This window comes from Phoca vitulina, unplaced genomic scaffold (assembly GCF_004348235.1).
Source record: "Phoca vitulina isolate PV1807 unplaced genomic scaffold, GSC_HSeal_1.0 scaffold33, whole genome shotgun sequence".
Classification (NCBI taxonomy): Eukaryota; Metazoa; Chordata; class Mammalia; order Carnivora; family Phocidae; genus Phoca; species Phoca vitulina.
Window position 1 is genome coordinate 13,433,833 of NW_022589736.1, and position 25,911 is coordinate 13,459,743.

Sequence of the window (25,911 nt, forward strand, 5' to 3'; positions counted from 1 at the left end):
CACACCCCAGACTCCACCCCTCAGCCCCACGGGGGCGAGGCGGGGCGGAGGGGGCGGGGCGGAGGGGCGGGGCGGGCGCGGCGGGGACGGGGCGGGTGGGCGGGGCGCAGGTGGTGGCGCGGCGCGGGGAGCCGGGGCCGGGGCGCGGAGGGGCGGGGCCCGGCGGCGGGGCGGGGCGGGGGCGGGGCCATGGCGCGGAGGGGCGGGTCCGGCCTGCCAGAAGAGACAGACCTAGACCCTGGCTTGGGAGTTCTGGCCCCGGGTTCTCCGGTTTTGCCCGCGACCCGGAGCTGTTGAGGCGCTGCGCCCCAGCTCGCAGCAGCGGCCCTCGGGGCGTCCGGCCCTGTGGGGTGAATTTCTGGCTGCCATGGCCGCCACCGGCTTGCGGGCCTTCGGGACAAAGGGGCCCGGCTGGCTCCAGCGAAGCCCCTGGGCTCCGCTCTCCGCCGGCTTCTGCAGCAGGGGTCCGGCCGGGGCCGGGCGGCCGGAGCTCGGGCCGCGACTCACCAGCGCGCGGCAGCGGGACGGCATCAGGTCAGCGGCGGGGCGGTGAGAGCGCCCTGGCCCTCCCGGACCGGCGGCCCGCGGGCCTAGCGGGGCAGCTCCCAGGTCGGGGTGGGCGGCAGGGACCCGGGCAGAGAGATGGACAGTCACCCCACGCGGAGGCCGACGAGGACTCGGCCAGGGGTCAGCTCCATCCGCTGGGAACCCCAATTTGTGCGAATCCGGCCGGAGGCCGCGAAGGGAACCCGCGGACACGGTGTTTCCTGAAGTCCCTTGCCTGGGCACTGTAACATTTCGGATCCTGCAGGACACACAGGAGAATTTCAAATGGGACAGCCTCAGAAGGCCCCCGCACTGCCCCTAAACCCCCAGGGCAACCGAGCCGAGTCTTCATCGGACTTTAGGCTCAGGCGGGTGCGGAGAGCTTGGCAGGTGGCCCCACCGCTGATGTGGCCTTTGAGAAAGAGGGTTCTGTGCTTCTCACAACCTTGACCTGGTTCCAAGGCCCGGTTAGGCTTAGCCGAGCTGCTCCTTGGCCTTACCCCAGAAGTACCGAGGGGGGGGGGAGCAGGTCAATATGTAGGACGAAGGGCACACTGTACTGAGCTCTGCCCTTTGGCTCAACAAGCCTAAAACCCTTAAAAAACAAAACAAAACAAAACAAACAAACCGGTGCACAAACTGGAATTGGAGTAGTAAAGGTTGAAGGACTCCTAGCCCCACGCAGGCCTCACCCTGTTGTTTGCCGGGCCAGGGCAAGGGTACAAAGAGAGGCCTACCCAGCGTGCTAAGTATTTAAAAGTTACAAATCAAACTAACAGCTAAATATGTTTTCTTCTCTTACCCTAACAAGTGTATCTTCATAAGACCTGGAAGACCATGTATGAATTTATAATCCTGAGGCTCCTAGGAGTTCCCCAAAAGCAGTGAAGGCCCTGCTGCTGGCCTGCAACTTTTTTCTTTTCTTCCCACCCTATGCTCACCCCCTGTCACCTTTCCACCTGTCCTTCCTGCTGCTCTGCCAGGAGCTTGGCACACAGGTCTGCAGACAGCCCATCCAGCATGCCTCCATACTCTCTCTCCCCTCCCCTCCTCGAAATAATTGCTCTTGGCCACCCCATGGGCTTAAGGATGCCCCCCCCGCCCCCGGCAAAGCCAGAGAATGTCAGAGTCGCAGGTAACCATGGCAGGGTTTGGAAGAGGGTGGTGATTTCCAGGTGGGCACGTCATACTCTTCAGGTGGGCCCCTGGCTCCCCTGGCAGGGCATAGCTGGAGCAGGGTGCCCAGAGCGGGGTACTCGAAAGTGCAGCACCCAGGCAGGGGTCCTTCTTGCTCATTTTCAAGGGTGGTTCTGCTTCTGCAAATCTGGTTCCACCTGGTCAGAACCCTGACATCTGGCATGGCAGCCAGGTGACCAAAGAAGGTCTGGTTGAGTTCTCCAGAGCTAAACATGAGTCAGAAAGAGAGGCGATGGGAAGCATCAAGCTAACGGAAGTGCTCAGAATCAGTAAGCAGGAACCTCCAAATCCATCACTAAAGCAGTGGTATGTTAGGCACCAAGTTGGTGAGCTTGAACAACTCAGTCACCCTTCAAGCATCCCTTTTCAAAGCTGTTCCTCTCAGCAATGATACTGTCATGGAGTGAAAGGCGGCCGGAAATTGGGGTACCGTGCTAGGCACCGTACAGTCACCACCCCTAATCCTTCTGGCGGTCTGCGAGCTAGGTTATGTCGTCCCCATCCTACAGTGAGTAAACAAGTTCAGAGAGGTGGCAGCCTCCTCAAGGCCACACAGCCGGGAGGAAAGAGAGCCAGGAGGCAGGAAAAGGTCCATCTGCCTCCAAAGCTGTTTCCACTCCGCTGTATAGCTCAGTGTGCTCGCCACTGAGGTTTAAAAGAGGTGGCAAAACACTAGGTGAGATGAAAATTTGCGGGAATTAGTGGAATTGGATGTGAGAAATCAAAATGCTATTTGGGGTCATTAATTCAGTCGGCAGGTGTCTGCCAAGTGTCTCCCCTGTGTGTGAACATGACAGGTGCCTCATCTCACGGACCTTCTGGGGGTTTACAATGATGTGATGGGCTCCGGACAGCTCATCGGGGCCTCCCCAGGGCCCATCTCCTGCCCTGCAGACAGAAATATTACACTTTTTATCACATGCTCTGGCGGTGACCTCACTCTTGGTGATTCCCCCTTTCCAGTGGTGGTGTTGGTGAAGCTGTAGGTGCAAGGCATCACACGTTTTGACCCAAGATTTCAGAAGGAATTCAGGAGAATTCAGACTGCTAAGATTTTTAGGAGGTGTTACCAGCCAGCTCTGATGGCCAGTTGAAGAGGGAAGAAATGAGGATCATTTAGGGGCGAGCAGAAGGCAAGGAGCCCTTTGAAGAAGTAGAGGAGGACAAGCTAGAGAAGCACCAAAAAACAGGAGACAGAAGGAGAGCATGATCCAAATGGCCATTGGATTTGGTTCTGGCAATGAGGAGATTCTCGGCGAGGGCAGACTGAGTGGAGTGGCAGGAAGAGAAGCCTGGCTGTGCTGGGTTGAGAAGTGAACTCAGCAATTCAGAGCACTCTGACAGGGTGTGGAACGCAGCAGCCAAAGGGTTAATGGGCCACATACGAACAGACGCCAACATGCAGCAAGGCCATCCGGGCGCCGGCGTCCTTCTACACGATTTTGCCCAAGGCCTTAGAATTTAATTTAAGCATATGTCACTGACGGGATGGCAGCTCCTAGGTTTGCTACAGAAAAGCACACTCATTATCTTACTGGAAGGTTCCGTCAGCACTTCTCTTACCACACCCCAAAACACGGGTTTCATCGCCTATCGGCCTATCAGCTGCAAGTCATTCTTGGCACTCAGGAGGAAAGGTGTTGATGAGAAACAAAACGATGACTGTCACAGTCATCTGAAGATGGCAGCAAAGCCGGAACGGTGTTCCAAAGAAAATGGGTATTCGTGGAGCACTGAAATAAAGTCAGTCACCGAAGTGGTTTTCCAGAAGCCAGTGGCCCAGAGGGCTATTTAAGGAGGAGCCAGGCTGACACATAGCAGGAGGAATAGCAGAGCCACAGAAAGAGAAAGGCAGAAAACATGTAGCCGGGGGCCAAGGGGAAATAGATGCAACATATAGAACAATAGCCTGGAGTCTGGCTCCCTGCCCATTCCGTTTCACCGCACAAATCAGACCCTTCTGTGTACAGGCAGACAGATAACAATACCGGTTCTTTTAATTAGCACGTGGGATACCTTAAAACAGCGAGACCTTGGCATGCCAGCTCCTCGTTGGAGGACGTGTCCAGAAGAGCCCTCTTGCTCTTTGCCCCTGTCCTTCTGTTCTTCCCACATTGGCCGTCCTCAGCATGAATTATTTGGCAGAATTTCAGGATGCCGCTATAAAAACACAGAAAGATGCTGTCACCCATGCACGTTGGCCACTGCAACTGCGCTGCCTCCTCGGTGGGGTGCATGGGGAAGACTCGGGGGGCGTCTTTTCATTCTCGGCTCCTTCCCTAACCTTACTCTCTTGAACAGCAGAGAGACCGGAGCTGAAGGTAGCCACAGTGTGGCAGCTTTCTCTGGCTCCCCCTGTGGACTTCTAAGCCTCAGCGCCTCTCGGAACGGGCAGTGGTGATTTTTGGAACTGCTGTAACCTGCCCTTTGGGTGGAGGTGGCAGTCCTGTTTCTGACAGCAATCATGGAGACAAAGAGAAACAAACCCAGGGAACGAGGGAGGAAACCCAGCCCACTTTTCAGGTAGTCTCCTTGTTTTGCCTTAACTATAATTCCAGATAGTTGGCAGACCCTCTCAGGTGCCTCTAAGCACCCATGGCTCTCTTTTCTGGGGTTTTAAAAAATAGCCCCCGGGGTGAGAAAAGAATGTGGGGGTCCTCACTTGTTTTGATTTCGTGCACGACCCAGTAATTATAAAACGTTCTTCCCAGGAACATTGTCCTGAGTGATCCGAAGAAGAGGAACGCGCTGTCATTAGCCATGCTGAAATCTCTGCAAAGTGACATTCTTCACGAAGCGGAAAGCAAAGATCTGAAAGTCATCATCATTTCAGGTATTTATCTGATACCCATCCTCCGTGTTCTTGCAGGACCTGGAAGCGGTTTCTCAAAATTCTTTGGTCAACTGGGGCATTCCTTCGCTTACGGGAGAATTGTTTTTGAAGCTCCTTTACAAGAGTATTATGAAAAAACTCCTGTGTAGTTAACCGGGGAAATGATAGGAAAGATTACTGTGTGGTGAGAATATGTCTTTTCCTTTTTGTCAGATGTGTCAGATACGAAACATTGCCACCCTTGGCCATGCTGGTCTTCCCATCAAAATCAGAGAACTGATTTCTTCGTGGATCTGATAAGATGGATTTATAATCACTAATGCTTTTGGTAGACTACCTAGTTGGCTAGGACAGGCTGCTGGGCAATTGATTGGTTTGTCTTTTCCGCTCTTAACTAAGCTTTCCACCGAGATCTGTGGTCTTCTTCAATGGTGCCAGAAAGCATGCTAGATTTTGCTCATTTCTTCCCATGCTCTTTTTCCAGTAAGACTTTTTACCAAATCATCTGGTGCTGATGACAGGGGTATAAATAATAGCAGTGCCAGTATTTTAAAGCAACTGCAGAAAAATAAAACAGATGCTGCCCTGTGATGCACTATTTTTTAAAAAATTAAGAATCGGTGTTTCTGGAGGGAGGTACTCAGAATGTTACCTTCTTGTCTGTGGTTGGATATAAATTTTCAACTTTAAAAAAAATTTTTTTAATTTATTTTTGTGTGTGTGAGAGAGAGAGCATGCGCGAGTATGGGGGGTGGGGAGAGAGGGGCAGACAGAGAGAATCTCAAGCAGACTCCACACCCATCATGGAGCCTGATGCAGGGCTTGATCTCATGACCCTGAGATCATGACCTGAGCTGAAATCAAGAGTCAGACGCTTAACCAACTGAGCCACCCAGGCGCCCCCAAATTTTCAACTTTTTACATGGTGAAGGGAAAAGAGATAGAGCAAATACTATCCAGCCGCCATGGGGGTGTAACCCAGATGCAGTGAGGCAGCCAACTCTGAACGGTACAGTTTTCTCACCTGTGTGCAGGGAACAGTATTGTCTGTCCCGGCAGCCACAGGGAAAGGGAAATAGGAGAAAGTGTTACCAGTTGATCGATGGAATTACTTTGCATCATCGTTGCTAATGGCAACAGTAACAGTAAAACCACATCCTCAGATCCCTCATAAAAATAAAGGGGCTCTCTTCACACTCCAACCTTCCTGATTCCAACCTGTGTGGGTGGCCATTATCTGTGGTCCAGAGGACAGGGACACTGCGGGAGGCAGGGTGGGCTTGATGGGCCCAAATGAGTCTACACACTCAGGCCAGACCAAGTCCGGAAACAAAAGTGTGAAACTGGAGGGATAATTCTGGAGAGAGTACATTCGCCGTGGTTACTGAGCCTTCTCCTTGTTGGCATAACATGTTTTCGCTGGTTCCACCGCAGACCTTTGAGAACCGATGCCTCACCTTACGTTGTCACCACAAAATACTGGCTGTCACTTTTCAAGCGAAATGGAATTATTCTTATCAAAATCGAGCCATTAACTTTCTCTAAGTGTCCATGGCCTCAACGCGATTGCTAGTTATCCTGTAGGTAAGTAAGTGAACATTTAAGCTTGGCTGTTTACATCTCTTTCTATTCTTTTCTTTTCTCCACTGGAAACATTTGCAGCTGAGGGGCCCGTATTTTCTTCTGGGCATGATTTAAAGGAACTGACAGATGAGCGAAGCCCAGGTTATCATGCCGAAGTATTTCAGACCTGTTCTGAGGTAAGCCAGGATGAGGGTCGACATCGAACACCCGAAAATGATAGTTACATGAAATACGGAATTAGGCTTCCACTTTGCAGATAAGGCTTTATCTATGAGACCTAGTCACTGCAGACTGGTCACTGGTGCATCCTTCACCCAGGCCACTATTTGGTTTCGATTTTTAAGAAGTGACCATGGTTTGTGATTGATCTTGTTACAAGCCAAAGAAAGTAAACTATAGGCTAGTGCTGATAGTTGCTGCCCCCAGGATCATGGGGGTGTGTCTTGGTAGATGTGTCTTAAGGAAGAGGTGAAGGGTGGGGGTGTACATCTTTAGCGGGGAAGAACCTAAGATTAGTATAATTTTTTTTTTAATTTAATTTTATTTTATTTTTTTTAAAGATTTTATTTATTTATTTGAGAGAGAGAGTGAGAGACAGAGAGCACGAGAGGGAGGAGGGTCAGAGGGAGAAGCAGACTCCCCGGCTGAGCAGGGAGCCCGATGCGGGACTCGATCCCGGGACTCCAGGATCACGACCTGAGCTGAAGGCAGTCGCTTAACCGACTGAGCCACCCAGGCGCCCAATTTTTTTTTAAATTTTAAACTAAAACATCTCTGTTAATGGGAGAGAGAGAATATTTGTGAATGGAATAATAGTGATTTTAAAGATTGTTTCCTTTTTTTTTTTTTTTTAAGATTTTATTTATTTATTTGGCAGAGAGAGAGAGACAGTGAGAGAGGGAACACAAGCAGGGGGAGTGGGAGAGGGAGAAGCAGGCTCCCCACCAAGCAGGGAGCCCGATGCAGGGCTCGATCCCAGGACCCTGGTATTGTGACCTGAGCTGAAGGCAGACGCTTAACAACTGAGCCACCCAGGCACCCCTTAAAGATTATTTTCAAACCCTTCTTCCAACCAACCTTTGTAATCACCACCTCCAAGTGGGAAAATTAACCTCTTCACGTTTACTTCTCACTGTCTGTCTCTTTAACCATACGAAGGAGAGAAATTGCCTGCAGAGAGGAAGAGGAACAAAAGGTTTGAGATGATTATAAATATATTAAGTCAACCCCTGGATAATAAAAACCTGAATGTAGAATACAACTTTAGGTAATGCATTGCTCATTTCATAACTACTCATTGAGCACTACTGTATGCATAATACTTGCAAGGCACTGAGGGAAAAAGAAGGAAAAAACAAGGTTCCTGCCAAACTGAAACTGGATATGTAGGTGAGAAGCAAGACATAAAACAGTTTCAGGAGCGCCTGGGTGGTGCAGTCCGTTTAGCAACTGACTCTTGGTCTCGGCTCAGGTCATGATCTCAGGGTCGTGAGATCAAGCCCCGTGTTGGGCTCCACGCTGAGCATGGAGCCTGCTTGAGATATTCTCTCTCCCCCTCCCTCTCCCATTCGCGCTCTATTTATTTTATAAATAAATATTTAAAAACTCTCTCTCTCAAATTAATAAATCAATCTTAAAAAAAAAAAAAAGACCTAAAACAGTTTCATAACCTGATCTGAAGATTACTTCACCTAATTTTTCCTTCGTTCATTGACTTGCTCATTTATTTGGTCGTTAATGACTCAACAAATATTTCATGATAACTTCTAGATAGACGAGACAGAGGTGAGCAGCAGGGAGGCTGACAGGAAGGTGATTAAGATGCCGTCTCGACCACCATTTTTTTTCCTCGCCCTTCCAGAATGCAGCAAGGAGAGCCAGTTAGAGTGTTCTCATTTCATGGCAGGACCAGCCAGAAAAGCAACTGACTTGACGCTTCAGGGAGAGGCAGAAGCAACCTGGAGCTAAGGCTTCGGTCTTTTTGTTTCACATTAATGGTGTTTATGTAACATTCTGCTCTTGTGTTTGCCAAGGCACGGCGCTCTAGAAGTTATTTCTCTGCTAATATCCAGTGTGTTTGGCTAAAACAGAAAAGCATCAGAGAGAACCACTAGAGCCCTCCCATCCTCCCTAAAGGGCCTGCTTTTACCACTCTGCTGTGTCTTCAGGACCTGAGGTCTAAACGGGTCAGCAAGAGGGCCACAGGGGAGCCCGGGGCTGCTTCAGAGGAGAAAGGCTGGGTTTCGTGGAAGCTGGCAACCCCCAGTGAGCCTTTTTGAGGCTCACTGAAAAAAACACAGTGCAGGAACAGGACCTTGTCCTAACACAGGGAGATAGGAGTGAAAGTGCATTGATTTCTTGAATACTTTTTCTAAGAAAATCACATTGTCCTGGATAAATATGGGCATCATGAACTTGTGCAAGATTTCAATTTCAAAATGTAATCAACAGACAGATTGGGACAGAACGAGCTAGATATTTCACTGTTCCGTTCATGCATGAGAAAATTTGGATTTAGAGAGGAAGACGGAGCTTCCTGGCTTGACTCAGCATCTAAACTGTAGCAGATTCCCTGCAGACCACAAGTGCCTCCTGGTCATTAATTATTTACAAAGCACGAATAGGGTAAATTGAGAAGAAGAAACACGTGGCCGTGGGAGAGCAAAAGTAACCCTCTGTGGAGCTGATGTGACAGATTTCCCTGGAGACCTACCCCTCGTGTCTCTTCTTTTGTCCTGTTGAAGTTCGAGGGTGGAAACCCTCATCCAGGAAGAGATTCTTCTCTTTTCACTCACCCCCACCAGTGAAATGGCAACGGGGCAAGGCCCCTGACGGAGCCCTCAGTAACGCTACTGAGTGAGGCTAAGCTATACTTAGGTTTATGTCACATTTTGGAGCAGGCGGAGACCAGGAAAAATATTTGGTTCAGGAAGGTAAACTAGGAGGGATAATCATTTATTGACTACCAAGGGATTGAATTGCCCCAGCTGATTTATTATCTAGCTTGTCTTTGTCTTTCCTGAATTGCTCTCTAACTTTATTTAAAATACACTCTGGGGGGCACCTGGGTGGCTCAGCCGGTTGGGCGTCTGACTCTTGATTTCTGCTGGGGTCGTGATCCCAGTAGGGCTCCTCGCTCAGTGCTGGAGATTCTCTCTTCTGCCCCTCTCCCCCCCATGTGTGTGCACATGCGTGCGTGCTCTCGCTCTCTCTCAAATAAATAAATCTTTAAAAAATAAAAAAAATTTTTAAATAAAATATTTTTGGGGGTGCCTGGCTGGCTCAGTCAGTAGAGCATGTGACTCTTGACCTCAGGGTCATGGGTTCAAGTCCCATATTGGGTGTGGAGCCTACTTTAAAAAAAGTTACTTAAAATATGTTTTAATTATACAAATAATTAACATCGTGGAAAATTTTGAAAATCCAGAAAAATAGAAGGAAGGAAAATAAACTGCTGATCCTGAACCATGATCATACCACCCAGATAGAATGCTAGTATTTAGTATATTTCTTTCAAACCTTTTCTCATGTGAAGCTATTTGTCTGAATAATCATACATAAGAGCAATTATACTGTATAATTGTATAATGTGACTATAACATTGAATGCTTACCATGTGCCACATAAGGTTTCAAATACTTTAGACATATATATAATTCTCATGTTCTAGAAGGTTTGTACTATTCTTATGCCCATTATTATACCCGGGTGTGAAGACCGAGCGATAGCCAGTGGGTAAGTGGCAGACTGAGCATCAAACCCCAGGAGCCTGGCTCCAGCCCACTATGCAAGACCCAGACCACCACCACGCTGCTGTGTCTGGTGGAAAATCTCATAATGAGAACACAGCATTCCATTAAAGGGACAATTAGTTTACATAGCCATTTTTCTTATTTATTTATTTTTAATTATTTATTTGAAAGAGAGAGAGAGCCCTAGCAGGAGGCAGAGGGAGAAGCAGACTCCCTGCTGAGCAGGGAGCCCAACTCGGGGCTCGATCCCAGGACCCTGGAATCATGACCTGAGCCGAAGGCAGACGCTTAACGACTGAGCCACCCAGGCGCCCCTTCTAATTTATTTTTATATATTTATGTTACTTATTAATTTTTCACTAATATAAAATAATTTTTTGAACATCTTTGCCCAGACAGCTTTTTACCTATTTTAGGATTTTTCCTTAGAAGTGTTCCCTAGATGAAAGGTATGAATATTTTTAATATTGTTGGAATCTACTCTAAGTATTTTCCCACCAGGTTGTATAGAATCCTAGTGCTTCCTAGATGGCACACAGGAGACACAGACCGTTCAACGCTAATCATGGCCAAGTGACTTTTCATAAGTAACCAGTTCATTAGGTGACAGACGACACTCAGCAAAAAAAAAAAATCTTTCTTTGCAGCAAGACATTAGAAGTTCTTAAGCGTTCTTCTCCTTGCTCTTGCAGTTCACTGAGAATGAGCTCTATCACTGACCATCCTCATCCTCACCTAGAGTTCTCAAACCCCCTAAATCCATGAACAGTTTGGGGTGCGGATATATATGTGTGCATTCTTCCGAGGAGAGGGTCATTAGCATTTGTCAGATTCTCAAAAGGTGACCCCCTAAAAAAAGTCCAAACCACTACTATAGAATATGATATCATATCCCTAAATATATAAGGGTTATTTTATAATAAAGCTGACAAATATAACACATTTGTGAATGCAAAAGGCTGAGTTCCTTGGGCAAAATCTTCAAATCAATGAAAGGTCATTTTTTTAGAGTTGCCGCTGTGGGAAACAAGCCCAGATGTAGTGGCTCCTTCCCACCTGCCCTCCTTCCCTGCCAGGGTTCAAGGTGCAACTATTTATACATCCAAGTTACCATAGCAACGCAATCTGTTTAGAGTGGCGTGAAAAAAATGGAGAAATAAACCAAGTTATTTGGTAAGCTGCAAAAATAAGTTAAAAGCTCTGGCAATTTATGCGGTGGGGAGAGGGGAAGCGTCACATGAGCAAGTTTTCTGGCTCCTCTCTGTGCAGGGGCCCTGTTTGGGGAGTTTTGTTTATTTTGATGACAGCAGGGCGTAGCAGGGCGTCCCCGCACCATTGTAATAGAATTGAGAGAATGTTCCCTGCGGTAATTTGAGAAGTAATTACTACGGAAATTGCCTTCCAGTTCCTTTTCCGCCTTAATTTTTCAAGAAAGTATCAAATACCAGTTTCGGACTTGCCACCGCGTTCCCCAGAGATCAAAATCAGCTCTGTGCTTCAGGGGGGCTGCTGGGGACCAGTCAGACGGGACCGTGACCTCACAGCGGCGTCCTGCCGGGCGTGGGAAAACCAGGGCTGTGCCGTCAGCCCCTGCATCCCGCCGCCTGGGCGAGTGCCTTCCCCTCTGAGCCTTCGCGGCCCGGTTGTCATGGAGGGTCCGCTCCTCCCCTGGGTCTCAGGAAGACCAGACGGTCGGTATTTAGTGCTCGCTTGGTTCTCTTCATGCCTCCTTTCCCCCTTCCCCCCCGAGACTCTGAGCTAATGCACACGGAAAATGCTCTGCGAAGGGTGACATCACATACACTGATACATGTGAACGTTGCGTTTCGCTCCCGGGCAGAAACGAAGTGGTGTGTTTGCTCCTCCAGGTCATGATGCTGATCCAGAACCACCCAGTCCCCGTCATCGCCATGGTGAACGGCTTGGCCACCGCGGCCGGCTGCCAGCTGGTCGCCAGCTGCGACATCGCCGTGGCCAGCGACACGTCCTCTTTCGCCACTCCGGGGGTGAACCTCGGGCTCTTCTGCTCCACGCCGGGGGTGGCCTTGGGGAGAGCGGTGCCGAGAAAGGTAACTGAACTCGCTGGGCCCTGCAGACGTGATCCTCCAGGGCACGGGGTGGTCGGTTCCAGCACTCGCCCGGAGTGTGGTTGGCGCGTGTGCCGCGGCGTCCCTTCTCGTGCGTGCCCGCGGGGCAGGGGACGGCCAGCTGCCTGCCCCTCGGGGCAGCTCCTTAGGTTCCTTACTCGATCTGTTGGTTTGCATAAAGGCACACGTTCTTGTCATCTTACTGGCCCCGCCTTTGAAGCCCAGTTTTGTTGGGCCACCTGGGGAGGTAGGTCAGTATCTGGAGCTAGGACGCTAGTGTCACTGGCTTATTGTTTGCCCGCAACCTGTCTTGTTCCAGAAGGGACTGAAAAGAGCTGATTCCCTGAGTGTGTCAGGTTCACAGCGGTGACGTGTCAGGAGCAAGAACAGTCTGTGCTGGGTAGATCGGCTCTGTCCCGAAGGAGCCGCATTACAAAAGGTTTTTGTCGTTGGCTGCCCAAAGGGAAGTCCATTTTCTTCACAAAACTCTCTTCCTTCTTATCACATCATAAAATAATATTTACTAAGCATCTCTTATGTGTAAACCAGGGGTTTCCTCGCTCTAGAAAAAAATACATCCTCATTCTCAACCGGAAATGTGTTTTCAAAAAGGGAAAGTTTGGCAAAGTCATGTAACGTTGGGGAACCTAAACTGCTTTCTAGAATATATTATCCATTTTACCACCAACTACAAAAACTAGCAGTTGCCCATATGCCTGAGGCACCAAAGAGATAAGACCCAAGGGAAATCAAGCTGTAGGACCAAGAAGTTTCAGGATGCATTCCTTTCTTGTAGGGTGCCTCCTCACTAGTTTTCACAGAACCGTGTATTCGTGACAAAGGTCAGAAGACAGATCCTGCGAGCACACACACGCGGGGACGCCGGCTGAAAGTGGGCAAAGGGTGAGCTGTCAAACACAACAGCTTGCTAAAAGGTTTGCACACTAAGGGGGTTTCATCCTGTCAGGAGACACGTTCACCTTAAATGCATATATGGTAATTCAGTAAATACTTCTTAAGTCCCTACTTCGTGCCAAGTATATTAAATTGAAGTACATCTCAAATATATTGTCAGAGCTCGTTAACAAACTAACTTACAATTGTGCAAATCAAGTTGCAAATCAAATCTTGCATAGTCAAAGGCAGTTGGACTGGTTACCCCATCTGCCGCTGTTCATCTTGAACACCTGATGTTCTGGAAGGGTCCACAGTAGGGCATTTAAACCTTTGTAACAGCCCTACTGTCAGGATAAGAATCCATTTCTTTCTTAACACAAACAAACTTTTCAAATCGAGGCTTATAGTGGAGTCCTAGAAATGTAAACATTGTTATCACATTTTGTCAAGTTTTAAATTAGTTTTTGAGAAGAGAAAAAAACAAATGTGACACATACAGGCCTTAAGTTTTCAGGAAGCCCAGCGCTCAGAACCACCTTGCATAACTACCCAGCCTGACAGATGAAGGGGCAGGACGTGGCAAGACCCAAAGCGGCTTCTACCTCCCATGGGCAGTTTTGGCAAGGGCCAGGCCTGCCGAGAAGATGAGGGCAGAGTTTCCAGTATTGTCCCACTCAGCTCCCTGATCTGCACTCTTTGTGATCTGATCCCCTGGGTTTCTTCCCAGCTAGCAGTCTGCAAGTGGTTCAGAGTTGCCCTCTGGGTTCATGACTACCCAGAGGCGTGAAGCGGATACAGTTTGGGGTCAGCACTCATGACCTGAAATCACAATACCAATAAAGGGAATTCAGTGAGAAGAAAAGTCTGTCAGAACGTAGGGCCTTTGCCGGGTTGCTGGATCTGCAGGTCTCACCTGTGCAACCCCCTGGAGGAGGCAAGTAGGGATTCATAAAAATCTAAACCTAACCAGAAACACCCCTCCCTGCGGTCATTGCTTGGTTGCGCCCCTATGAGCACATCCATGCACAGGCCCGTGGGCTTCGGTGGGTGGTGGGCCCCTGTCCCCTCGGCGCATAGCCACAGGGAAGCGAGCAGGTGCTTTTGCAGGCTCACCTGGCCTGGGAGCTCCGCCCTTTCCGCCGCGGCTGGAGCCACAGGTGTGGGCCACCGGCGCCCTCTGCTGGTCACCATGGGAACCGGCTCAGCAGGGCCGCCGTCCGGGCGCCGGGAGCAGAAATGATGGAGTGCAGCCCTTGTGTTCAAGCCAGACTGAGCCTGCGCATGAATAATTTTCCACATTTGTAAAGCGTTTCTCTCCTCTGGCGTGAGTTAAATAATGCATCTTCACTGCGCCCTATAAACAGCCTGCCTGGTGCGGTGCTGTCCTCCCCAGCCGGGGCGGACCTCGCCCAGCAACGTGGCGCCAGTGCCTCAGGCACTTGGTATCACGGGAGAGCGTGTGAAAGAGCCAAACCCCCGCCTCCCCGGCCCCTCATTTCTCTGCGGTGGGAACGCTGGCTTCCTCCTCTCTGCCCGTGGTAACGCTGTGTATCTGTGGACTCCGATTTCCTCAGAGCCTAGTTAGAACAGACTACAACTTCCAAGCTGGAAAGAGTGTTAGGGTCTTGCTCCTCGGCCTGCTATGGAGACCGCCAGAGAGCCTGAGAAATGCAGGGTCACAGCCCCCCCAGACCGGCCACATCAGAATCTGCACTTTAACAGAGATTTGCAATGGCCTCGGCGCCTTCGAGAACATGTAGTTCAACCCCCCAATTTACAAGAGGGCCTGGGGGCGATTCAGGGCCTTACCTAATGTCTCCCAGCAACTAATCTGGCCCCGCGGCCCTCCCGTCAGCTTCCTTCCTCCCTGAGCCCTTACTGCATGGCCAGCCAGTTGTTACCATAGATGTGACTCGCGGGGCCCCAAAGACCCCTCTGCTTTAAAGACTCACCCCTTTTCAGGGCTGTGATACCTAAAAGCCAATCAGAGATTCATACAAATGTACAGTTGGAATAGGCATGTTGATAATCATCAGGGCATTTATTAGATGCCGACTGAGTGCCCAGCAGGGTAGCGTTAGCTTTGCACTTACTATCTCTCATCTCGACAATCCCACAGGAGGATGGAAGGCTTATTCCCATTTTCAGATGAGGAAACAGACTCAGAGGGCTTAAGTTGCATCATAAGGTCTTGTGGTTAGTAAGTGGCCCATCTGGGATTGGAACTCGGGGGACCAACTCTAGACCCAAATTCTGCTGCTTCCGGGGTTTGCCTTGGCCTCAAGTGCCCCAGAAAGAGGAAGCATTAAAACCCCAGCTTGGTAGGGGGACCCAAGAAGTGCCGTCATAAAAGGCAGCTTGGAGTGATGAAGGAGAAGGATGAGAGAAGGTGCCTTCTCTCTCATCTGAAGTTCTGGGGGACACTTGACATAGAAGCTTCAATCATAAGCAAAGATTGTGCTGATTAGCTAGAAAATAAGCAGGCTTCCTTTTCCTTAGAGAATACCACGCTGTTATCCAGCCCGCCTGGGTAAAATCCCCAAAGTCATTATGTGCTAACACTAGGACCCCAGTAGGCAGGTAAGGAAACCGAGGCCCAAAGAAGGGGCTGAGCCAGGCGAGGCTCTTGACCTTACTCCCATCAAGACTTCCTTCAGGCGTGGCATGAATCCCCCGAAGACCTTCCCGGTCTTCTGGAATGAAAGAGAAGCCCGGGCAGTGGAAGCACGCAGGAGAGCGTGCCCCGCCTGGCCCGTCTCCGGGCTGCACCTCCATCAGTAAGAGCCACGGGGGCCCCTTTCTCCCCATTCCCATCAAGTCAGATGCATCCGTCATTGGTCAGCCAGCCACCTCTCCCTCGTCCTGGTTCTTCACCTGTTCTCTTCTTTGCTTTTGAAAACTGGCTTTCCTGGGACGCCTCCTGGGAGGTGACATGTTTGTGGTGCTGCCTGGGTTTGAGCAGAGATTGAGAAGCGGAGCCCACGTGCCTGACTCGAAGCCCCATGACCAAGCCGAGGCCACCCAGATCTGGTTCCAAAGCCCGACGAGACCTGGTGCACCAGGCCCTCCTCATGATCGCTCTCCACAGGAGTGTCTGTCACTTTCCATGAAGTGGGAAAGAGGATGGGGACATAAGTGAACCTACTACCATTTAACAATTCGGATTTTTTACTGTAAGTGAATCTGTGAATAAAGGAAGTTTGTGCCCGAAAGAAGTGATGATGGATCCAGGAGTCGAAGGGACTGGTCCAGATGATAGGGTCCCTTCATCTACCTGCAGGCAAGGCTGCATTTAGAGTATTCCAGAAGGATGAGTGTCTTGTGTCTTTGAAAATATTTCCCTGTGAGGTGATTTCTGAAATTAGCAGTTCTCATACCCACTAGATAGCAGGTAGTAGGAGAGGCCGGGATGGTGCATGCGGAGCACAGAGCCCAGAACTTGGTGGGGACCCTTCAGATAGCTGTCTGACTGATTTCTGACGGTCTGCCGCATTCTGACAATCTGTCTGTCTCTGTCTTTCTCCGCTTGGCTGACTGACTCACTGACTGAAAGGGAAAATATCTTCTGTCCAATGACAATCCCTCATGCTATACCTCAAGGTCACTTCCTTTTTGTGGATATTAGAGATCCTGAAATAACATTAGGGACCGTTTGTCTGGAAGGGAGTTTAAGAGGTCATGTATGTTCCTGTGGGCAGAGCCCCCCTGGCCTGACACACAGGGGACACCCCTATTCATACCTCTCCAGGGGTGAGGACTCCACATTCTCCCAGACTGGTTCAGTTCAGGGACTTGGATGCTTTCTTTTCTTTCTTTCTTTTTTTTTTTAAATGAGTTTTTGGAGTTGCTTCGGAATTAAGACATTCAAAAACCTATAGTCTTCCTGTGTGTGTATTAGTCACCTTGGACTGCCATAATACATACCAGGGACTGGGTGGCAGAAACAACAGAAATTTACTTTCTCGCAGTTCCAGAGGCTGCGAGTCTCAGCTCACCATGCCAGCAGATGTGAGGCCTGGTAAGAGCTCTCTTCCCAGCTTGGAGCTGGCCACCTTCCTACTATGTCCTACTCTGTCCTCATATGGCGGCGAGAGAGAGACACAGACGGAGACAGAGATCTCTAACTCTGCTCAGAAGGCCACCAATCCTATTGAATCAGGGCTCTACCCAATGACCTCAGTTAACCTTAATTACTACCCTAAAGGCCCCATCTCCAAGAACAGTTGCACTGGGGCTTAGGACTTCCACACATGCATTTTGGGGAGACACAATTCAGTGTGTAGCAGTGCTCTTCATACTTGTAGCTCTCCTATGTCAATCTTTGTTGGGTGAATGAATGTCCAAGAGAAAGTTATGCTCTGCTTGGAGTTCCTGCTCACGGAACCTGGCCCCCAGCCTCAAACACAGACTCGTGCCAGGCCCCGTGAGCAAGCAGAACCATCACAGTTCTTTCCCCCGGTTCATGTCTTGCTCAGATGGACCGTTTTCCCTAGCATTTCTGTTGCACTCGATGTGACCAGGAGGCCTGCGGTCCTTCGTTAGCTGTTCTTTACCGCATCTCTGAGAGACTCATTTGTACGCATGCGTTCCAGCTGGGGAAGGGGGAGACGAGAAGCAACGTGCCCCGGGGTCCTTTGGAGGAGCCACACTCCGCAGGCGGGACAAGGCCCCTGCCTGCACCCTGGCCTGTGCCTGGGCCTGCAGAAGCTTGGACCCCAAAGGACTCACCCTGAAAACTTGGAGCACTTGGACCCTGGGTGGCTGCAGTCTCTGAGCCAGACAGGTGCTCTGTAGGCGGGTCATGGAAGCAGGGGAAGGAGAACGGAACCGAGGAGGCTCAAGAAGAGAAAGAGAGACATAGGAAAAACAGAGACGCTGAAGAAAGCATCTATTGGAGGAAAGTGTTGACAAGGGGATTGTCCCATGGACAGATCATGAGCCCAGCCAGCAAGTATGGACTTCTCCACTGAGCCAGCCAAAGAAGCACATACCACTTTGATTTTAATGATTTCCTCCTTCCGACTCCGCTACCATTCATAGCTACTCTTTTTAGAAAGATTTTTATTTATTTGAGAGAGAGAGCATGCGAGGAGAGGAGCAGAGAGAGAGGGAAAGGGAGAGAATCCCAAGCAGGCTCCACGCCCAGCATGGAGCCCGACGTGGGGCTCAATCTCACAACCTTGAGATCATGACCTGAGCCGAAACCAGGAGCTGGATGCTCAACTGACTGAGCCACCCAGGCACCCCCTGTAACTGACTACTCTTGGAAGGCTATTTGAGGTCTTGGCCATTGCTGTAAAGGGATTGATGACTTGTCTTCACTGAATTTGATTTTCAGTGTTATTTTCAGGGCTGGCCACTGTGTGCTCTGTGGTCCCCATGAATTTCTTGAGAGCCGCCTGCATGAACGGAGGAAAAGAAAGGCTGGAAGGTGCAGTGGCCCTGCTTTCCCCTGGCTTCTGACCCATGTCCCCACTGACACATGCTTCTCAGGCAGTGACAGAGAGCACATTGTCCCGGCCCCTTCATGTGACTCACTGGGTGTCTTCAGCGGGGTCTTAGCATAAGCCCTTAATCAGCAGGACCTGGCTTTTAGCTCCACGTTCAACCAGGGGCTTCCAACCTGCTTTGGAGTGATGATACTTTCCTGGTCAGCTAATACATGGCCTCTGGAGCGACCCACGGGCATCCCGTACCTGCTGCCTCCAACATGTAGTCACTACATTCCCCCGAACTGGACAAAGCTGGGACTTTGTCCATCCCCTAACTTTGCAGAGGAGAAGCTGGCCAGCATCACTTGCCCCAGCTGCCAGTCCAGTGTGTATTCCACTTGTCCCCACCAGGGCAGGAGTCCTCGAGCCCAGCCTTCTGACCCCTCCTTCTTTACCAAAGCTCCCTCCCTAGCTGCGACAATCTAGTGTCATGATTTTAAAAACCATCTAAATCGGTGGTTCTACACTGGGAGCAATACTGGTTCCAGGGGATGTCTGACAGTGGCTGGAGAGCTCTGTGATGGTCACAGCTGTTGCGCTGGGACATGTAACTCCTGGCACCTGGCAGATAGAGACCAGGGATGCTGATAAACCTCTGCAAAGACACGACCATCCCACACAGCAAGATATCACCTGGCCCCAAATAGACAACGGCACCAAGGTTGAGAAACCTAGTCAGTAGCATGATCTAAATGCTAATGCCCCCCAAATTTGTATCTCAAGCTAGTCCCGTCATCTATTACTGCAGAGTGAACCACCCATAACTCAGTGGCTCAAAGCAGCAACAGTAATTTGTTGAGCTCATGAATCTGCAATCTGGACGGGGCTCCCTGAGGAAGGTCCTCTCTGCTCTGCAGTGTGTGGCCTCAGCTGGGAGGAACTGAAGATGGGGGGGTGAGCGTCGTCTGAGCGCTTGCTGACCCCCGTGTCTGGTGGCTGGGCAGCCTCTTGGCAGGGACCCCACCTGGGCCGGTCACTGGAACACTTCACACGGGCTCTCCTGTGTCTTGGCTTCCCCACACACCATGGCACCAGGTTCCACGACCAGGTGGCCCAAGCAAACGAGCCAGGTGGAAGCTGAGCCACCGCTCTGACCAAGCCCCCAAAGAACGGAAGCCTCCCCTCTGCTATACCACCTGCTTTCATCCATCCACCCCACAAATCACTCATCGATAAATAACTAGTAAGCTGCCTACTGTGTGCAAGGTGCCCTTCTGCTGCAGGCGGCCCAGAAATCAACAGAACAGTTTAAAAAAAAAAAATCCCTGACCTGGTGGTGTTTACCTGCTAGCAAAGGAGATAATACGATACACAAAATCAGCACGTCAATATAGAGTGTGTTAAATGGCAGAAGCGCAAAGGATGCAGATACAGCCAGGAAGGGGCAGAGCGCCGGGGTGTGATCTGCAGATTGACTAGCGTGGTCAGGGAGGACCGTGTGGACAGGAGGACGCCGAAGCCGAGACCTGACGGGGACGAGGGCACCAGTCGTGAGGACGCCTGAGGACGGAGCATCGCAGGCCGAGGGAACACCAAGTACAAGCACCCCTAGGTGACAGCATGCCCGGTGCGCTCAGCTCAAGGAACAGCGGGGCGGCAGGGCAGGGGTGGGGTGGGGGGGCAGAAAGGCGCCTCCCCACCTGTGTGCTCCGTGTGCAGCAGGAAGCCCTCTTTGAAATCGTGGCTTTGAATCTCAAGAGGCCAGGCTTTGTAGAATTAGGGAAGCGAGGCGCAGGACGCGGCAGGCTATGGAACGGAGCCAACCACGGAGAGCAGGGAGCCCGTACCCCTCTTCTGCAGGCCTGAGAAGTGTGGGGGGAGAGGGGTCCACGGACGGAGGCGGCCCCTTGTGTAAGTTACATCGTGCCCTGATCCTGCGACTGGTCCCTGGAGGGCATTTCCTTTCAATCCCTCCTCCTCGGGTTTGGGGGGGGGGGGGGGGGGACTGCTCTTTCAACCACACTGCGGTGGTGGCGTCTCTGAGCACTTTCCGGAGAGCGGCCGCTGCGTTGGTCTGGGGCAGGCGGAGGGCTTCGGCGTCGGTTCCCTCCCATCAGATGTGGCCACGCCCCGTGCCCGGCCCTCGTAAGAGGCAGAGGGGAGCTCCTGGCCTTGGGGGCGGGGGGTGCCGGGAGATCAGCCCTGGGGAAGGAGCAAGGGACCCTTCCCCGGGCACTTGCATGCTCCTTGCTCTCGGAGAGCTCCAACCCTGTGCCTGGCAGGAGTCTGGGTGTCGCAGACGTCGGGCCTGACGGATGACATGTTATTTGAGGAAGCAGGTGACCGGGCTGAGATTGTCGGGAAGTCAGCGGACTGGAGGGGAGAGGGTGGGGCTTGGCTAGCAGGGGGTCATGGGGAGCGGGCCTTAGTGACCCAGGTTTCCTCCCGCAGGTTGCCTTACAAATGCTTCTCACCGGGGAGCCCATTTCTGCCCAGGAGGCCTTGCGGCACGGGCTGCTCAGCAAAGTCGTGCCAGCGGAGCGACTGGAGGAGGAGACCATGAGGATCGCAGGCAAGATTGCCTCCTTGAGCCGTCCCGTGGTGGCTCTGGGCAAGGCCACCTTCTACAGGCAGCTGCCCCAGGACCTTCGAACGGCCTACCACCTCACCTCCCAGACCATGGTGGACAACGTGGCCCTGAAGGACGGGCAGGAGGGAATCAAGGCCTTCATCCAGAAGCGAAAACCCATCTGGTCGCAGTGAGTGGTCTCACCAGAGACGTGCAGGAAGAGGGGGCCCCCACCCCCCTTCTGACGCCCCAACACCACTGCTGCCTCCTGACTCTGCGAAGGCAGCCTGATGTGTGACAGCAGCCATGGCTTCAGTGTGCGTGGTATGGTCTGTAGGAAAGGCCATGACCGCCTGGGGAAGGAAGGAGGTGGGGAGTCCAAGTGGAAGGCCGGCCAGCCTGTGCCGGCTGGCTGGGGAGCACAGGGCGGGGGGGGGGGGGGGGGCTGGTCCTTGAGATGCTCCTTCAAGGACCATAAGTGGGGGACCGCCTGACAGGGGAGAAGGTGAGGATACAGGGGGACGCCAACCAAGCTCTGCCTCCAGAAATGTGCCCTGAGGTGGAGGTAGTTCTGGCTGCCCACGAGCGGCCACACATTTCGAATCTCCACGAGGTGTTCCTCCACACTGAAAATCTCCTCGATTCTGCTTCTCAACAGAAATGGCTTTTGGACTAATCTTCTATGATTTAAAAAGATTAAATATTGAGAGGGACTGGTAATTTTATCTTTCCCCAGCCAGGCTGCAAGCTGTCCAAGAAAAGAAAAGAAAACCAATGACCTCTTTTCTCTGTAAGCCCATACTCGGGGGCGCACGCCAGGTGCCTGATGGTTCTGTAATGAACGTCCTGGCCGTCCGAGATCCCGACACCAGGACCCTGGGCTAAACCCGAGGATGAAAACATCAGCTTTCATGAAAACATGACCACTGCGCCATGTTCCTGCCAACATGCTCCCTGCCCCTGGGTAGGGAGAGGTGGGAGGGACACAGGACACATGTTCTACCCACTACACACCACCTGTTCTGCTCAGCCTCGGGGAGGCGGTACAAACCAGCACCAGGCATCTGAGCTCCCCAGCTGAGCGAGCACATGCATCAGGACCTGAACCTGTTCCTCTCTGGCTCCAGATCCAACCTGGCCCAAGACATGTCCCAAATCTCTTGTCCTCAAGCTTTCACATAGGACTTATTATTTTCTTTTCAGCCAGTTTTTCTTCCCTTGGAGTAGAATGTGGCCATAAATGTGGTCAGTACCAAGGCTGAGATGGAGAAGCAGGGGGCTCTACCCTGGGGCTCGCACGCATTGCAATGGATGTCCCCAGTGTTTCCACAGGTTTCTATTGAGATTGACAATTTTTTGCTTTGCCTGAGTTTAGAAAGGTTAAAAAAAAAAAAAAGTGTTTTCTTGGAAAGGAGGAACTTGTTGCTAAGATGCTCATCATGCCCAGAGGTCATCAGGGCTGCCGTTTGCAGGACACCTGGGACGTGGCAGGTACCCTGTGTATATTCTCGCTTCATCCCCCGCAGCCCCCGTGGAGCAGGTGCTAGGCTCATCTGCATCCTACAGGTGAGTCGTGGAGACCACTCTGTGCTAGGTCCAACAGCTGCCCCTGGGTAGAGTGAGAGTTCCAAACTCTGCCTGAAAAAGCCATGGGTGCGCCTTCCCCTGGCCACGCGGCCTCATGGCGAGAGCCTGGGCTGGCGTGAGGCCAGCTCCGAAGGCATGACTCCCCTGCTCCATGCAGCTTTCCAGAACGAAGGAACGGACCCCATACTCCTTGCTGCAGAACTCTGCCAGTGCACAGGGGACATCGGATTTGATTGTCGGCGGAGCACGGACGGAGTTTTTACTACAAAGCCAATAATGAGCTGGCTGCAGATCTAGACTAGATTGGGGAGGACGAGGGGGCTAGATGGGGATGGGGGCTGTCATCATCCGCTCAGAAACAGTGCTGACCGTGGGACCCCTGCTGTACCTTCCTGCCCAGGTGGCCTTGATAGCTGGGGAGAGGATGTCACAAAGGCCCCTGGGTTTTGGAGAAAGTGACAAAGCCCTCTCACACACACATTTGGCAAAGGAAAATCAAAAGGCAACTTTCCAGTTTCTGTATGAGCATGTACTATCCCCTGAAACCATGAAGTCCTCGGGGCCCTGGGCTGGCTTCCCAGCCCGTGAGCTGATGCACACTCAGGGACTAGCTGTAAATCGTGATCCTCACCTGTGGAGCAAATAATCCAGAAGGAAAATCTGCTACCCATCCTCTGATGTCATAGGATTCATCCCCAGGCAAATATAAATTTGGGGTTAATTTGTATCCGTGCTTCCCTCCGCTGGGACATGGAATGAAATTTTTCTGATAACCACACATGATGATTGCTTTTGGAAAGCCTGGTATATTCTCGTCTTTCCGTCTGTACCATTTACTTCTCAGGGAGCTCTGCTGAGTTCAGCCCTGCAGGCGCCAGGAAGTCAGGGAACCAGGTCCCCACGCCCTGTGAGAGAGCGTTCCCCAAGGCTCGCTTGAGCCCTGCAGAATACCAGCAAATGGAGGGGTACCAGCTCCCCGACTAACTTCACACCAGTGAATTTGGGCGTGGTTGCCATTCAGGAACCAGGGCTGATTTAAGGAGCCGAGTTCCTTAAGTGGCTCTTACTACCCCCCTGGTGTGTAGGAGACTCAGAGAAGTGACGGCATTTGCCACGGTCAAGCCAGGATGTGGGTTCGGATCTGCAGGGTCCTGACCACCGTGCCATGTTCCTGCCAACATGCTGAAAAGATCGCTGTTCCAACCCCACAGAGACTATGGATGCGCTCAAAGGAAACCAATCAGAAATGCCACAGCCAAGGCCACACAGTTTTGCTTACCGAAGGAGATTCGGGAAAAGCAGGACTTGAACATGGAGAACGCCGCGTTCCAGTCCCAGGTCTGCAGCATGGCCGCGAGCAGGTCATGAGCGCAGTTGTCCTGTCCATAAGCGTGACGCCATTGGACTCTCGTCTTCCTCGTTGTGACGTTCTGGGCTCTACAATACTGGGATTTGGGAACTTGCCACGGAACTTGAAACAGGTAGCTTTTGCTCAAGGAAATGCTCTTCTACAAACAGAGAAGGGCGCTTTACCCCCGGAAGTAGTAAACATTGGCAACAGCTGAGCGCATTCGAGAACGAGAAATCCATCACAGGTGCTCAGAGCCTCGGGCCCACACCTGCACCTTTTGAAGATGTCCTCCACTGGGGCACATCTCTCTCCAAACTGGCAGTTACCCTTCATTTTGTCCACGTGCATTATTCAGCCAGCAAACCACCCCCCTTCCCCACCCCCGCCACCACTTTTCCTCTCCCTCTGAAAACCCACTGCACTAAGAGTAGTGTTTCCAAAGTGTGGCCCCTGGGTGACCTGGATCTTCACATGCAGATTCCTGGGCTCCTCACCAGACCTACTGAATCACAAATTCAGACTTCCAAGGCCTAAAAATATGCATTAAAAAAAAAGGTCTCCCAGTAATTCTGCTGAGCACGAAAATGTGTGAACTGCTGCATTCCAGTGGAAGCGACCCATCTCTCTTCAGCTGCGTCCGTATTTTAACAGTTGAGCCCGTGCAGCTTTTACCATGAAGTTGTGGGCAGTCACCACTGGCTCGGAGAGGAATGTGAAGAGACTTGAGCTCTTCCAGGAGCCTCTGGAAACCTCCACTCGGGCAGATTTTAGGGGCTTCAAAGGCCCCAGGTGCTCGTGTCTCTGCAAGCCCCACCCCATATCACACTAAACATCAGAATACACCTGTACTCCACACTGAATGTCTTTCTTCTATTTAGGGAAAGGAGCCCCATGATTTGCTTTCTGAATTATTTTTAAACATTTGATTAACGATTAACGATTTCTTGGCAATCAGCGGGTATTCGGGAGTTAAATTCAACAATCTCGAACTTGACATGTTACAGTTAATAAAATACTAAATTTCGGTCTTGCAAGGGTTTTTCTTTTATATTGTGGAGCCCAAAGTTTATTTTTTCAGGTCCCAAAGAGAGGCCCATGAAAGCTGGCAGGCAGGGTCTCTTGGATGAGGTGGCCTGGCCCCCTCCGGCTCCTGGGTGTAGGGGAGGAACCGGTTCCACAGGGAGCAGGGGGGTGGGGGGGGAGGGGAGGGGCAGGGGCAGGGGTGGGTTGGCACATCCAGCCTTATGAGGTTTATTCGCCCAGTGTGGCAGTCTTCTGACATCCTTAGTGATTTCAGAACAATACTTCCCTTGGATCTTCCTGTCCTGACCAGGACTGTTTAAGCACAGACTTTATCTAAAACCAACTTGCACATATATATATCTTTTTTTACACATTTAAGAAATCTTTCTTTTTTTTATGTCGTATGTTTTCAATATTTACCTTACCAAAAGAGATGATAATTACCAGTTTTAGAAATTTCTAGGAATTGGGCGCCTGGGTGGCTCAGTTGGTTAAGCAACTGCCTTTGGCTCAGGTCATGATCCTGGAGTCCTGGGATCGAGTCCCGCATCGGGCTCCCTGCTCAGCGGGGAGTCTGCTTCTCCCTCTGACCCTCCCCCCTCTCATGCTCTCTCTATCTCATTCTCTCTCTCAAATAAATAAATAAAATCCTTAAAAAAAAAAAGAAATTTCTAGGAATTAAAGAAAAGAAAAAAGAATGCATCAGTCAGAGGGGAATGTGATTTAGAGCCCAACCCCACTCACATTTGTGTAGTGATCACTCTGCGCCAGGCACTGTTTTAAGCGTTTTGCAGATATTAATACACTAATCCTCACAAAATCTCTATGAAGTAGGCCAATGCCATTATACAGATGAGAAACCAAAATACAGAGTTATTAAGTGACTTGCTCAGTATCACACAGCTAGGAAGGGGCAGGCTTTGGTTAGTGATTTCACTTTCTAAAACTGATTAAGGAAATGTGGTCGAGAATTTCAAAGACCTCTCTGTATCATGTGTCCTGTGGAGGGGAAGTGGTTTGGGTTTTTTGGTTTTTTTTTTACATTTATTTATT

The 25,911-nt window shown here is 50.9% G+C and overlaps 1 protein-coding gene across 1 annotated transcript; it reads left to right on the forward strand.

Moving 5' to 3' along the window:
- Positions 1-207: 207 nt before the first annotated feature.
- Positions 208-24,869, forward strand: ECHDC3 (enoyl-CoA hydratase domain containing 3). The gene is made up of 6 exons (XM_032425885.1): positions 208-534; positions 4,455-4,576; positions 6,239-6,336; positions 11,781-11,981; positions 20,780-21,087; positions 21,634-24,869. Exons 1-6 carry the CDS (start codon positions 368-370, stop codon positions 21,689-21,691), a joined length of 954 nt encoding a protein of 317 aa, XP_032281776.1. The 5' UTR covers positions 208-367; the 3' UTR covers positions 21,692-24,869.
- Positions 24,870-25,911: the final 1,042 nt, after the last annotated feature.

What these genes read in the sequence shown, in the direction of transcription:
- ECHDC3 (XM_032425885.1), top strand. Translation starts at nt 368, where the DNA reads ATGGCCGCCACCGGCTTGCGGGCCTTCGGGACAAAGGGGCCCGGCTGG. An exon ending in TATTTCAGACCTGTTCTGAG is followed by an intron (nt 6,337 to 11,780) that starts GTAAGCCAGGAT and finishes TTGCTCCTCCAG; the next exon opens with GTCATGATGCTGATCCAGAA. An exon ending in GGAGAGCGGTGCCGAGAAAG is followed by an intron (nt 11,982 to 20,779) that starts GTAACTGAACTC and finishes TTCCTCCCGCAG; the next exon opens with GTTGCCTTACAAATGCTTCT.